At 38.8% G+C, this 12,243-nt stretch overlaps 1 protein-coding gene across 1 annotated transcript in view; it reads right to left on the reverse strand.

Annotated features, from left to right (window-relative positions):
* The window catches only part of ANOS1 (anosmin 1), a 128,949-nt gene extending 117,734 nt beyond the window's left edge, over nt 1-11,215 (reverse strand). Inside the window, exon 1 of the mRNA XM_063305075.1 lies at nt 10,853-11,215. Within this exon, the coding sequence (XP_063161145.1) occupies nt 10,853-11,059 (207 nt within the window). The 5' untranslated portion in view covers nt 11,060-11,215. The remainder of the gene's footprint in view (nt 1-10,852) is intronic.
* Nucleotides 11,216-12,243: the final 1,028 nt, after the last annotated feature.

Here is a 12,243-nt window from a genome sequence, read left to right on the forward strand (position 1 = left end):
ACTTTTTTTAAACTGTGCTACCACAAGTATGAAAAGACAATTCCACAATGCCACCAAATGTAACTGATACACAGCTATATGACAAGCAAGTATTCCTTCAAATATAAAGTACTGCCCACAAAATGTATTGGTTTACAGTACCCATCATTTCTACTTAGCATAGATAATGGCTAAGGTAATTATAAAATGGGATTTGTAGTCTTACCCTTCAGAGAGAACCAGGTGGAGATAGCTGGATTACTATAGAGATACGTAAAGAAATAGAATACAAGACAGTATTTTATTCTATGCTACACATGCAGAAACATGTTCATTTGGGAATGGAATGGAATGGAGACTACTGTGATCAATAGCATCCAGGACACGTCAACTGGAGATAAGGGAAAAAGATAAAATTTAAGCAAGAGTTTATTTTATATTTAGAAATCAGAGAGAGAGAAGCCATGGGTGTTAAAGTCTTATATCTGGAGGAGGACATTCAATAGAGAAATCTGTTCTAACCTTTGAATATGCTTATGCTGTATCTACTGCAATCACTAGGCAATGCACAAATTGTTTAAAAATTAATTCAAGGCCTTCTCTGTATTTTTCTTTTCATAATTAGAAATGACAGAAAATCATTTTCCACAATATAGAAGAAAATCCTTTTTTACAGAGGAAACACTCTTCTCGTCTGCCAAGAGCAAAGGTTTAAATTGCAAACTTCTTAAGTATGCTGTTTGCACGTATCTGAAGATTTGATGGTGTTTGGCAGAAATGATTATGCAAAGCAGACAGGAGGCACTATCAACATTTTATAAAGATCCTGATGTGTTTCAAGCATCTTTATTGCAGTGGATTAACTAATGTAAAATAGTATGATTAGGATTAGGCAGCTGACCCACAAACCAGGGAAAAGATGCAGTTTCTATAAAGAGTTGCAAACAGGTACTACATTTGTGCCTCCACATGCACAAATTTATTTATTTCTCAGATTTCTAACACTGCCCATCTCCCCCCAAATACCTTTTTGGAATTTAATCTAAAGTGCTGTACAGCCCTAGAAAATAGGATAAATTATTAGAGTATGGATTGGATGATTGAGTTTAGTTACAATCTATTATTCTCTTCTCTTCTTTCTTACAAGGATGATTCAAGGTCAAAATGGGGCAATCTGCAACCTGGATTGTTCATAATCAAAGCATGTTATCCACTGCTACTAGCAGTCTATATGCAGGACATTTTTGTGAATGATTTTTTATGAGACCTGCAGTCTAGGAACTTCAGTCAAGGACAAGTGATCAGGAAAAAGACAATAAGAATGTGTTAGGTTTAAATGTTCTTGCCCTACCATCACCCCATCACATGCTGTACTGCTAATCACTGTAAAATATGAGTATATGAACAGCAACACAAATGTTCCATTATTCCATTACTCCTAGTGTCCTCATCTTTTAATCTGGAGACAAAAAGTAGAGATTTCAAGGAGAATCTTGGTGACACACAGGTAAACTGCTACATCCCAGCTTAGACCAGAGATTCCCACCCAAGTTTAGCACAATAAGATAAACTATAATTCTTCATTCTACAACAGGAAGAGGCTACCTCTCCAAAACCCTGTAGTACCAACTATATAAACAAGTTGTAACAGCATTTATTTCAATTCATTGTCATCTCACAATGACACTTCATATTATTTTACACTAGAATAAGATGAATAGAAATAAAATACCAGCATGAAAATTACACTATGGCCCTGTTTGCATGATATCATTGACTGAGTCTATTTGCAACTCTCAGGTAAATGATTTACCTGGTGATCCATGAGTAGCCAACCAATGAAACCTATACCCCTGGTTAAATGGAGAACATTAATCTTTGTGGTTGAATGTATTTCTTTTTTAATATGTCTACGAAAACAAAACCCACAAAACCATACATACCCAACATCCATGGCAATAAACCAATAACACATACTAAAAATGTATCAATATTCCTCAGTGTCCACAGGCAGGAAAGAAAAAAATAGCTTCAGATTAACCTCCCTTCCAAATCCAAAAAACTTGTAATACTCTAGTTAGGTACATTAACTTATAAGTTATTGTGGATTGTGAAGTTTGAGAATCCCAATGATGTATCCATTTACCTAACAATAACCAAGCTAAGAACAGAAGTAATTACTGCAGTGTCTATTGGTTAACATAAAACTTACATTGCTTGGAGGCAACTGAAATATAAGAATGATCTTTCTGAGTGATTAGCTGTAGCATTTTAATTTATTATTGCATTTAATCTCTCCTTTTTTACTGGGAACCCAAGTGATCTACCAGGGTGCAGGGGTTCTTTTAATTTTATTCCCACAACAACCTTGAGAGATAGATTTGACTGAAAGATAGGGACCAGCTTAGAGTCAGCCAGTAAGCTCCATGTTTTGCTTTAGCCCCAGGTTGTTGAATAAGCCACAAAGATAGTTTCATGCATATTAACCATAAAGAACGGTTTACAAACAACAAAACCTGAGTTCACATATTGTAGCCCCACAAGGTAGACCAGAACATGAAATCAACTCCCCAGGATAGCTACTTTATTGAAACTAGCTATAACAACAGAATCTTGCAAGCCTCATTTTGCTGTACCTCTTCCTACTTCTTATAATTCAGTGAATTAGGGAGGTGCCTGCCTTAGCCACTTCTGAATTTATCTTGACATTCTAGACTTCAGGCCTTGCTGCCCTGGCAACAGAGTCTGCATATCTCTGTCAAGGTCATCTTCCTTACTCTTTATGTATATCATAGTAAGCCAAAACCAATAAAACCCCTTTATAGGTTAGCATTATGTATCTACCACACAGTGGTAGATCCAAGCAGTCAAATCTTTGGATTCTGCAGTTGAAATAATTTTAAATTTTAACAATAGCAGGGGTGGGAAAGATTTGTATGAAACTCTGGAAATCAATTCCCTAGAACTGAAAATAGGCAATTCTAAGCTAGATGGACAAGGATAGCATTTGGCATTATCTTCATATATTCGTAATATGTTTACAGTTCTTAAATGTTATGTAGTTTTTCCTCCAAAAAGAAGCCACATTTATGAATACTCTGTTCAGCTCAGGGAGGTTGACATACTTCAAATACATGACAACGTTTCTTCTCCCCCCATGCTATGCATGATGGAACGTGAAGCAGAAAAACATAGAATAGTTTGAAACATTAATCCAACAAAAAGAACATGAATGCTTCGATCTTACAGCCCACTATCAACTCTTATTTTCCTAACTTCTTCTGGTCTAAGTTTGTTTTCTCCTAAATCAGTCTTCCTAAACCTTGCATTAAATCTGAATGTGAGTCACCACACAAATAAACTAAACATCACACAAATGAGTCAAAAGGGCTACGTGATTTCCAGTTTTAACAAGCTACTTTTCAAGACATAAACTTTAAAAACTAGATTGAATTCATATAAAGTGTTCAGGGCCAAGAATTAATAATAAGTGAATTCATATTTAGTCAGTTAGAGATTCCCTTACGTCTGCCCTAAGCAAACGTGTAGAAAACCAAAACTTCTTTACAGAAATATTCTTGGGATTATTTCCAGAGACATGACGTACCCCACTGACACAACTCAGCAATGTTTTGAAAAGTGTGGATATCTAACAGCTAATCAACATTAGGTAATATTCTTCTGCTACCCTTTTGCACTCTGCCACAGTCCACAATTCTAAAGTAGAAAATAAGAATGTAAACTATATTACAAGCATGCACAACAGATCAAACCACTAACACTGTTATTATTTTCTCACTAAGAACAATCTACAGACTCTAGGTTCCAAATCCCTTTACCACAATGAAACCTACAGAATGCTCTCCAAAAGCATCCAAGATGTCATTGGTCCCAATTGTCTTGAAGTCAGTGGGAAAGATGATGCAATCTAATTGTCAACTTGCATAAGAACACAAGAATGAGTATCATTAAATTAACCTATGGGGAAGGGGACAGTTCTAGTTGTAATCCTTGCCGAGGCTCCTACACAAAATCTCAGAGGACTGTAGATGATTTGCTTGCCAGTTTCCCATGCACTGCCATCCTCTCACCACCTTATCATAGTCTCAGCCACACATAGCTGGGTGGAAAGCAGATGGAATCAAGAGGAGTTTAAAGGGGAAAAGGATAAAGATCTGTGAAATAAGGCTTGTAAGTGCATACATATTTAGCTTTTTAATATATATTTTAAGAACTATAGGATTTAAAAAAAATAAGTAAGTTATGGACTACTTTGGCTTACAATCCTGGGTTACAAAGGTACAAACAAAGGACAACCAAACTTGTTTAGGCAATTTCTTTTATGGACTAGGAAAACTAATGTTTTATTGTTAGAGTAGACTGCCCAGAAACAGAAAAGAAAGGGAAATAAAGAACCTGCCAATAGTGATTTTCAAGCCATTTTAAAAGTTTATTGGGAAAAAGTACTTTAGCTGTCAACACCCATTGTTCACCTAAGAAGGCTTTTTTCCCATTGAGGACTCCTTGCCAGAAGATAAATACCAACTTCTGGATGTACCAGAGACCTCATTTGCCTAAAAACTAAGTTCAGACTTCCCAAAACTTACGGTTGAGGGCTAAGATGGACAGAGAAGACAACCCACTGCCATAAATATTTGTGATCTATGGCCAAAAGGGATATTGCACATTATAAGAATAGAACAGGCATACTAATGAGTCATAACCTCAAAGAGTTTTTCCAAGGGCCTTCATAGCTGTAACTTGGAGCACAATGGAATCTTAGTGGCTCTTCCTTTGTAAGCCATCAATTCTAAACAGCCAGAGCTAGCAATACTCTTGTTGCATTTACTCCTGACTTAACTTTTTGAACTGATTTTGGACTCTGGTTTTAGATACTGATTTTGCTGAGCACCTACCTCTTGTACAAACCCTGGTTTAACTTTGGTGAAAGCTGATGGCTCCCCACATTTCTGACAATCACACTGTACAGGGTTTGACAGACTACTGCTATATAAGTGGACAGTTACTTAATTAAAAAGTGGCAGAAAGCTTCAAGGTCATAGATTTACCACTGTGCTGTAAAATATTCCAATATATAGGCAAACACCTACAGATATACTGTATCTTGGCAGCTTCAACAGGGAGGAAATGTTATAAAAGACACAAATAGATCAATAAACCATTAGAAGATGATTTCCAATGTAAATAAATAAATAAATCTTCCTTACTTCCATGTTGACTGAATATGGCAATGACTCCATGGAGGGAAGAATACAAAGGCTTTGCAATCATAATTAATTTTATTTAAATAATTGTTCTGACAGTTAAATTCACACATTATCCAAAATATCTTTACATTTCTTTATGGTCAGCACTTTGTCAATGCATGTCAGAACAGCTGATTGCAGCAGGATCCCGAGAATAATAGAGTCAGTGTATAAACGGAACACTGGAATAAGATTTAAGAAGTGTCATGGTCCTTAGAGAACAGCAAAAACATTCACCCTTTGGTAGAGGAGAGAGGTTCAACAGCTCCAGCTAAAAAGAACAGCCAAAATGTTGTCCTTAATAGTATTTAATACACCAGGCGGATATACCAGCTTCACGTCCTCCTCCTAAAAGTTCAAGGAATTATATATGGCAGATACCCAATTCCATCCTAACAGTAAATTCTTTCAATGTCCAGGGAATTTCCCAGCTGAAAAGGAATTTAAATGTAGTTCTGAATCCAAAGACAATATTTTAACAATTTAATGTCAATATTACCTAGTGTAGGCAGAAGATTCTAAATACGTGTGGAGGTTGCCTGATATAAATATGTCCTATAACATGGCAAGATCACAAGTCTATTGGCATGGAACACTGATTTAGCTGACTTCGTCCTCACTTTTCTTCTATCTCTTTCTACCTAAAGCTCTAAGTACAGTATCAATTACTACTCACTGTTGCACAAACATATTTTACTAATGAAATCATACCAAGCTTTTCTAATTAGAAAACATTAAGTTTAGTCTTGTTTTTACTGAATCAGTTTACAGCCAAAAAAGGTTAACATGTTTTGAACTCAAATAAACAGCCTTAATAAACAACAAAATGTGTACTGGCCTACTTAAAAAAAAATATTCAACCTATCTTAACATTCTTTGAGACAAGTTACTCACTACTATTAAAGCAAAGTCTCCATATGCTAAATCAAAGACCGGTGCAGATGATTCTGAGTCCCTCAGGACATAGAAGGAACACACATGTCTTGTATTTCTTACTGAAAAAGACAATTGCTCCTGCTGTTCAGTTATTTCAAGAGCCGGCTTCCTTTAAAATCTGAGACAGGTAGTGAATGATTGTACTTGGAATCATTTACACTTTAAAGACCTTTGAAACTACTGTGGAAAAGGAGCAATTGCAAAGTCATCTTTGTTTTCAGGGCAGAACAATGGTGCACACACCTGCTTGACCTAGTCATCTCTTGCTCATCTGAAACAGAGAGTGTTTACTGTGTGCATCTTATCCCTCTTCCCTTGCTTGATCAATTTTAAAAAAGGTTAATATTCACTAATGATATCCATTTACATTGGACTACTGCTGTTTCATGTCTTACATATATTTAACGCTCTCTACTTTAGTTGTAGAATGCTTTCACAGGGTACAGTTAAACACAGTGATTGGCAATTTACTTCAGAGGGAGGAAGAATAGCCGGTTATTAAGTCTTAACTGAGAATTTGCACCTTATTCTACTCCAGCTAATTAAAATGAAATCACTGTTGTTTGGCAACCAGCATACATTGTTAGCAGTTTTGTTTCAGAATGAAATAATGCCAGGAAAGTATACACATTAAAAAAAAAAAGACTTTCCATATGAACAGGCTGGTGTGTGTTCTTTTTTAACAAGTTCAACCATAAAACAGTTGCAACCAGCTGACAGCAGTTAAAAAAACAGAATTGCCTTTCAGTATAATTAACTGTACTTAATGATGTCCTATAATGAAGAAAAGATATGCCCACAGAAGACACATTCTCATTTTAAAATCTAGCACATTCTTGCTTATTTACTTGGATTTCTAAGTCATGTATTTGGATGTGAGTTTTTCTGTGCACACAAATGCACAAATATGTGTGTGTGTGTGTGTTTTCAAATTTCATTCATGAAACAAAATGCTCAAGATGTTTCCTTTCTTCTTCCTTACCTATAACATAAGAGTTGTATTTATCATTCCATAATAAAAATAAAAAGTACAGTACATAGATAAGTAACAATACGTGTGGTATTATCATTGTAAGGGTTGAAGCTGGTGAGACAAAATCTCTCTGCTTCTCATGCTAAGAAAGCCATTTTACAAATGAAGGCAGGAATCTTCAAGATTGGGAACTGAATAGCCACATGACCACTGACTCAAAAAGTCAGACTGTTGTTTGAATAATCCAAAATTTCTATAGGAAATATTCTACTAATTCTGTCTTCCCATTATTCTGTAAAACCCAAGCATCACTGTCTATGTTTCACCATAACCTAACTTCTAAAAAAGAAAAAACCCTAAGCCCCTCAAGGTACAAATATATCTAATCATTGTCCATATTAAACATAGTTGTTTTTTTTTAAAAAGTATGCAATCCAAGTGGACAAAACAATATTTCAAGCATGGGGAAAAGACAGGTGATATCACCAAAGAAGGTGAAGGTAGGGTTTGTACTAGGTTTTAATGGAGATGTGGCAACAGTTGTTTTCTAGGGGATGTGTAAATATTTGAAGGGAAAAATTGTGGGACTCCTTTGATGTGTTAAGCTTGTTACTCACCAAAAAACAGCTAGAAATCATACCTCAGGCTTTTAAAGTTTGACATAAAAATTCTAAGTCATGATTTATGAGGCATTTTCCTAAAAAGTCTGCGGCTCATCATTTAGCAAATACATTAAAGTTGATCTGTATAAGAAAAATAGGAAAAGTAATGAAGATTCTTGCCTGATATCTGAATTCTTTATCCCCATTCACAATATGTACCAAACTCAGAAGAGCTATAGAATTTAATCATTATGATTTTAGGAGAAAAAAGAAAAGAAAAAAAAAGAAAAATTACTGTAGTGCTGTGCCATTAATTATACCACATACATTCCAGATACGCCAACTCTGTAATACCCTAACAGCAACTATGGTCTAAAGGTATCACAGAAGGTTTAAGCCCACCTCTGGATATGGTGGTGTAAGCTCAGGACATATATCCATAGTAGCTGCTCACATCATTGATTGAACACATTCAGTAAGCTTGAGATGCACACAGCTAAGCCCTCTTATTAAACAAGGTACATGTATTCTTATCCTGGATTCCAGTATATCCTGGTAGATGAAAGACTTCTCTATTGTGTCACTTAATTCCAAGAAACAATAGACACCCCACCAGTAGAAGCAAATTCACAGCTATGGACAGTATATAATATTTAGTGACACTACTGTATATATTTCTGAAAGTTTTTAGCACAGAATTTATGTAATATCAGATTTTGAAAAGCTGGAAAAATATGCAGGGGAATTCAGTGGGACTTCTCAGTTGAGATGTATAGGATGTACGGGTGATGTTAATGAACCAACTGCAATTCCATTTTGTGAAGCTGAAAGTGGGGAAGATGCAATATACAGTTTAAGCATGGTTAGCAGTATCCAGAAAATCCTGAATTTCCTCTCCCATTTTCCCAGTGTGATCCACATGGATACACAAGCACTCAATATACCACTTAGTTAATAGCTCACTTTTAAAATTTTAACAAAACATAGTAGAAATAATATCAGAAGTTCATATACAAGCAAGTCATGGAGAAAACATGATACACCTCAAACAAAAATAAAAAGTTCAGAATGAAATCCCACTACTGATCATCTTCCTTAAACTGAGATTTACTTAGAGCTTAAAAATGCAAAGAACAGTACTTACATCTTTTTATGCTTCATGAATCACTAAAACAGTATATATACATGAATGCTCAGAATTATCCCAGCATGATTGTCTATACACAGAATCTTCAAGCCACATACCTGATTTTATCGAAATAATGTTAGAACCACACACACACACAAAACTAAGTGGGTCACCTGTAAAGATCCACAGGAAAAAAATTAACTTCTTGCCTCCAGGGGCCACTTTAAAAAAAAACCTGTTTATGAGTGAATAACCCAATATTGTGCAGGCTTGTGCAAGCTGTCACATCATAACCTATTTATGTCAATGGAATGAGACATTCTGAACTCTGATCCCTCTGAGAAGGATCAAGCAAATTAGTGGTTAGTAAACTGATCTTTTGCTATTCTTCTTACAAAGACACAACTGTTGAATCCAACAATCACAAAGTTAGGAAAACTAAGATAGCTATGCTGTCTTTTTCTATTTCCAAAATACACACACACACACACACATACTTAGCCCTTTAATGGCTTATTAATAGATAGAAATCACTCCAAGTAACAGTAATTTTGAGATTAAAATAATTTGCAGGGTTTAAATTGACATCTATTAAAAACTGCATAGAAAGTTATTCGCAAAGCTTCATTACTAATGGTAAGCCAATGAATTTTTAATGTTCATGGGCCAGGTAGAAAATCACTGCCTTTTTATCACAAGTCTATTAAGTAACTAATTGTCCCACACTCCCATGTACTATACATTAAACAAATGAACAAGGAGAGTAAGGAGACTTTATTATTAAATTGATATGCCCCCCCTCAGAAACTTCTTTATCAACTGAGAATAACACGATAAGCTACCTGAAGCGATGACAGGTATTTGAGGTATATATCCATCAGGTCCATATGCAAAACCATGCCATTCTACTTTTTATCTTAAATACTGAAAATCATAGCCAGTAATGTATCATACGATATACAGTAGATATATAGCTTGTTTATCAAGATTAATTCCAAAAAGAAAATATACTCCACCCTTCGTTTGGGGAGAAGATTAGTGACTATTATGGATGTACTTTAACTGTGCAAGTTTACTTTAGGCAGGTTCCAGTCAACTCAGTAAGATTTACTCCTAAGTAAAGTGTGTGCAGGATGGCAGCCTAAAACCGCCTTCAGAAATGGATACTTGTTCTTTTACACATCTTCAACTTTGTCACTTAAAATCTGTATGACTTCATGAAAAGTAACTTCCACTTCCAGGTTTCAAAGCTACTTAAATTTAAAATATCATTCAAACCGCAAACACACTCAGCCCGAGCTTTAGCGGTTACAAATGACTGAACCGCCTGGGTAAACCGGTCAACTGCTTCTATACTAATGAAAATCGCCACTTCCGCTACCAGCGCGGGTTGCTAAAGGAGCCAAGTCAACTACCGGCGCGACTACCAGAACGGGAGCGTTCCTCCGCTGGGACAGCTCGCCGCGGGTCAAGAGATCAGCCCGATACGACCAGCTTTAAGGAGCTTCTTCGATCGACTCCGCTGGAGGAAGGCACGGGTGGCGGGAGCAAGCCCAACTCTTAAGAAGACACAAAGTTCGGTGGAAAGCGGAGGGTACCAATAGATGAGCATGGCTCGACCTGTGCTGTTACGAGCCTGTTTACCTCCCGGATGACTGCTGGGGAGTAAATGATGCCGAATTAAATAGGCCTAATTTCTAGCAAATGCATTTCAGCAGATCCACCTAAAATTCGTCCTCCGCGCACGGGATTGCATCCGAACCGCTGAAGCCGTGGCCCTCGATTGGGAACATCAGCCGAACTGCTGCCTAAGGCTGCAGTCCAACGCCTGCATATCTGGGAGTGAGCCCCACTGAATTCAGTGGACTTCTTTCCGAGTAGACCTGGCCAAGTGAGGAAACTAGAAGTCGCTCGCCGTTTCATTAATACTTGGCCCGGGTGCTGTTTGCTGTGTTTTTCCCCATACCTGGAAATGCTTGAAAAAGGCGGAGATACGAGTAATCTGCAAGCTGAGACACCTGGAGCTGCATCTGGCTCCATAAATACTGGCCGCGGAGAAGAACTCGTCCTGCCGGCGAGCCGCCGCCACCTCTCCGGCCCCGGCAGCGCAGCCCCAGGAAGCCGTAATCCAAAGCAGAAGAGTCAAAGGCACGCCGGGCTCCTTAAACCCCATGGCTTTGTGTGTAGCAGGGTGCCGGAGGAGAAAACGACCCCGAGCAGCCCTAAACACTCCGCACCGCGTGCAGTTCCGCCGTTTCACCTCGCCAAGGGAAAGGGCGGCGGCGGCGGCGGCGGCGAAGTCTCAGCGCAGCAGAAACTCAGCGAGGAAAAAGTTCAATCATTCAACTCTCTTCAACCCCCCCCCTCCACTATTCAGAGCGCAGTCCTCCCCTCACTCCCAGGAGGAGGAGGAGGTGGGGAAAGGGTGACAGAAGGCTGCGCGATTGGCTGCGGGAGACCTGAGTGACAGGGCGGCCAGGAGGGGCGGGGTGTCTGACCGCAAGGAGGTCGCGTGAGCGTGGAGGCGGGGGGCCACGAGAGAAGTCGGAGGCAGCAAGCGGCTTTGGGGTTCGTAACTTTCCCTCCCGCGTGCGCGCCGCGCTGTGGCCGGGAGCCGTCGGGAAGCGCGCGCGCTTCTGGCTGCACCCCGCGCAACACCTGCCCAGGCGCTCTCGCGAAGGAGGGCGCGAGAGGCAAAATCTAGCGGACGCCCACATTGGGACGTGGGGCGAGGTAGGCTCCCTGAAAGCAGCTGGCCACTACACCTCACCTCCCGACCTCCGTCGAGAGCCACGCAGGTTTTTTTTAAGGGTGCAGTTCGGACAAAGTTAGGGACGCCGAAGGCAGGTTCGGTGTGCAAGGTAGCTGACTTTAAAAACTCTCAACCTGAGCCCGAGGCACCTCTTCACGATTCTGGCCTTAGATCTTCTCCACGGACACACCCAACCAGCGGCACAGACGGCTGTTATTTTGATAATGGTGCAATAAACCCACATGCACAAGAAACTTGGCGGGAGCTCGTGGCGGTACACGTGCAATTTCCAAGATGCCCGGTTGAAAGAATAACTTCGAAGGGCCGCTGTCAATCAGGTTGGCAATTGGGAAATAAACCTCTGCATCTGTGACCGAGGTAGAACTCTCGCGCCGAAGCAATTGCTTAAACGGACGCATCAAAGGATCGAAGCTATGAAGAACCGATTGTTTCTTTTGAAATCCACTGATGCATAGAACCTATCAGAACTGGGAATCTATTGAGGCACAAAACCGAAAAAATGTGAAACTTGTCATTTTTTTTCTCCCTGGCACTGAACCCCTTTAGGCACAAATACTTATGTAGATTTCATTGTGTAATACCTA

Source organism: Candoia aspera, chromosome 5, assembly GCF_035149785.1.
Source record: "Candoia aspera isolate rCanAsp1 chromosome 5, rCanAsp1.hap2, whole genome shotgun sequence".
Classification (NCBI taxonomy): domain Eukaryota; kingdom Metazoa; phylum Chordata; class Lepidosauria; order Squamata; family Boidae; genus Candoia; species Candoia aspera.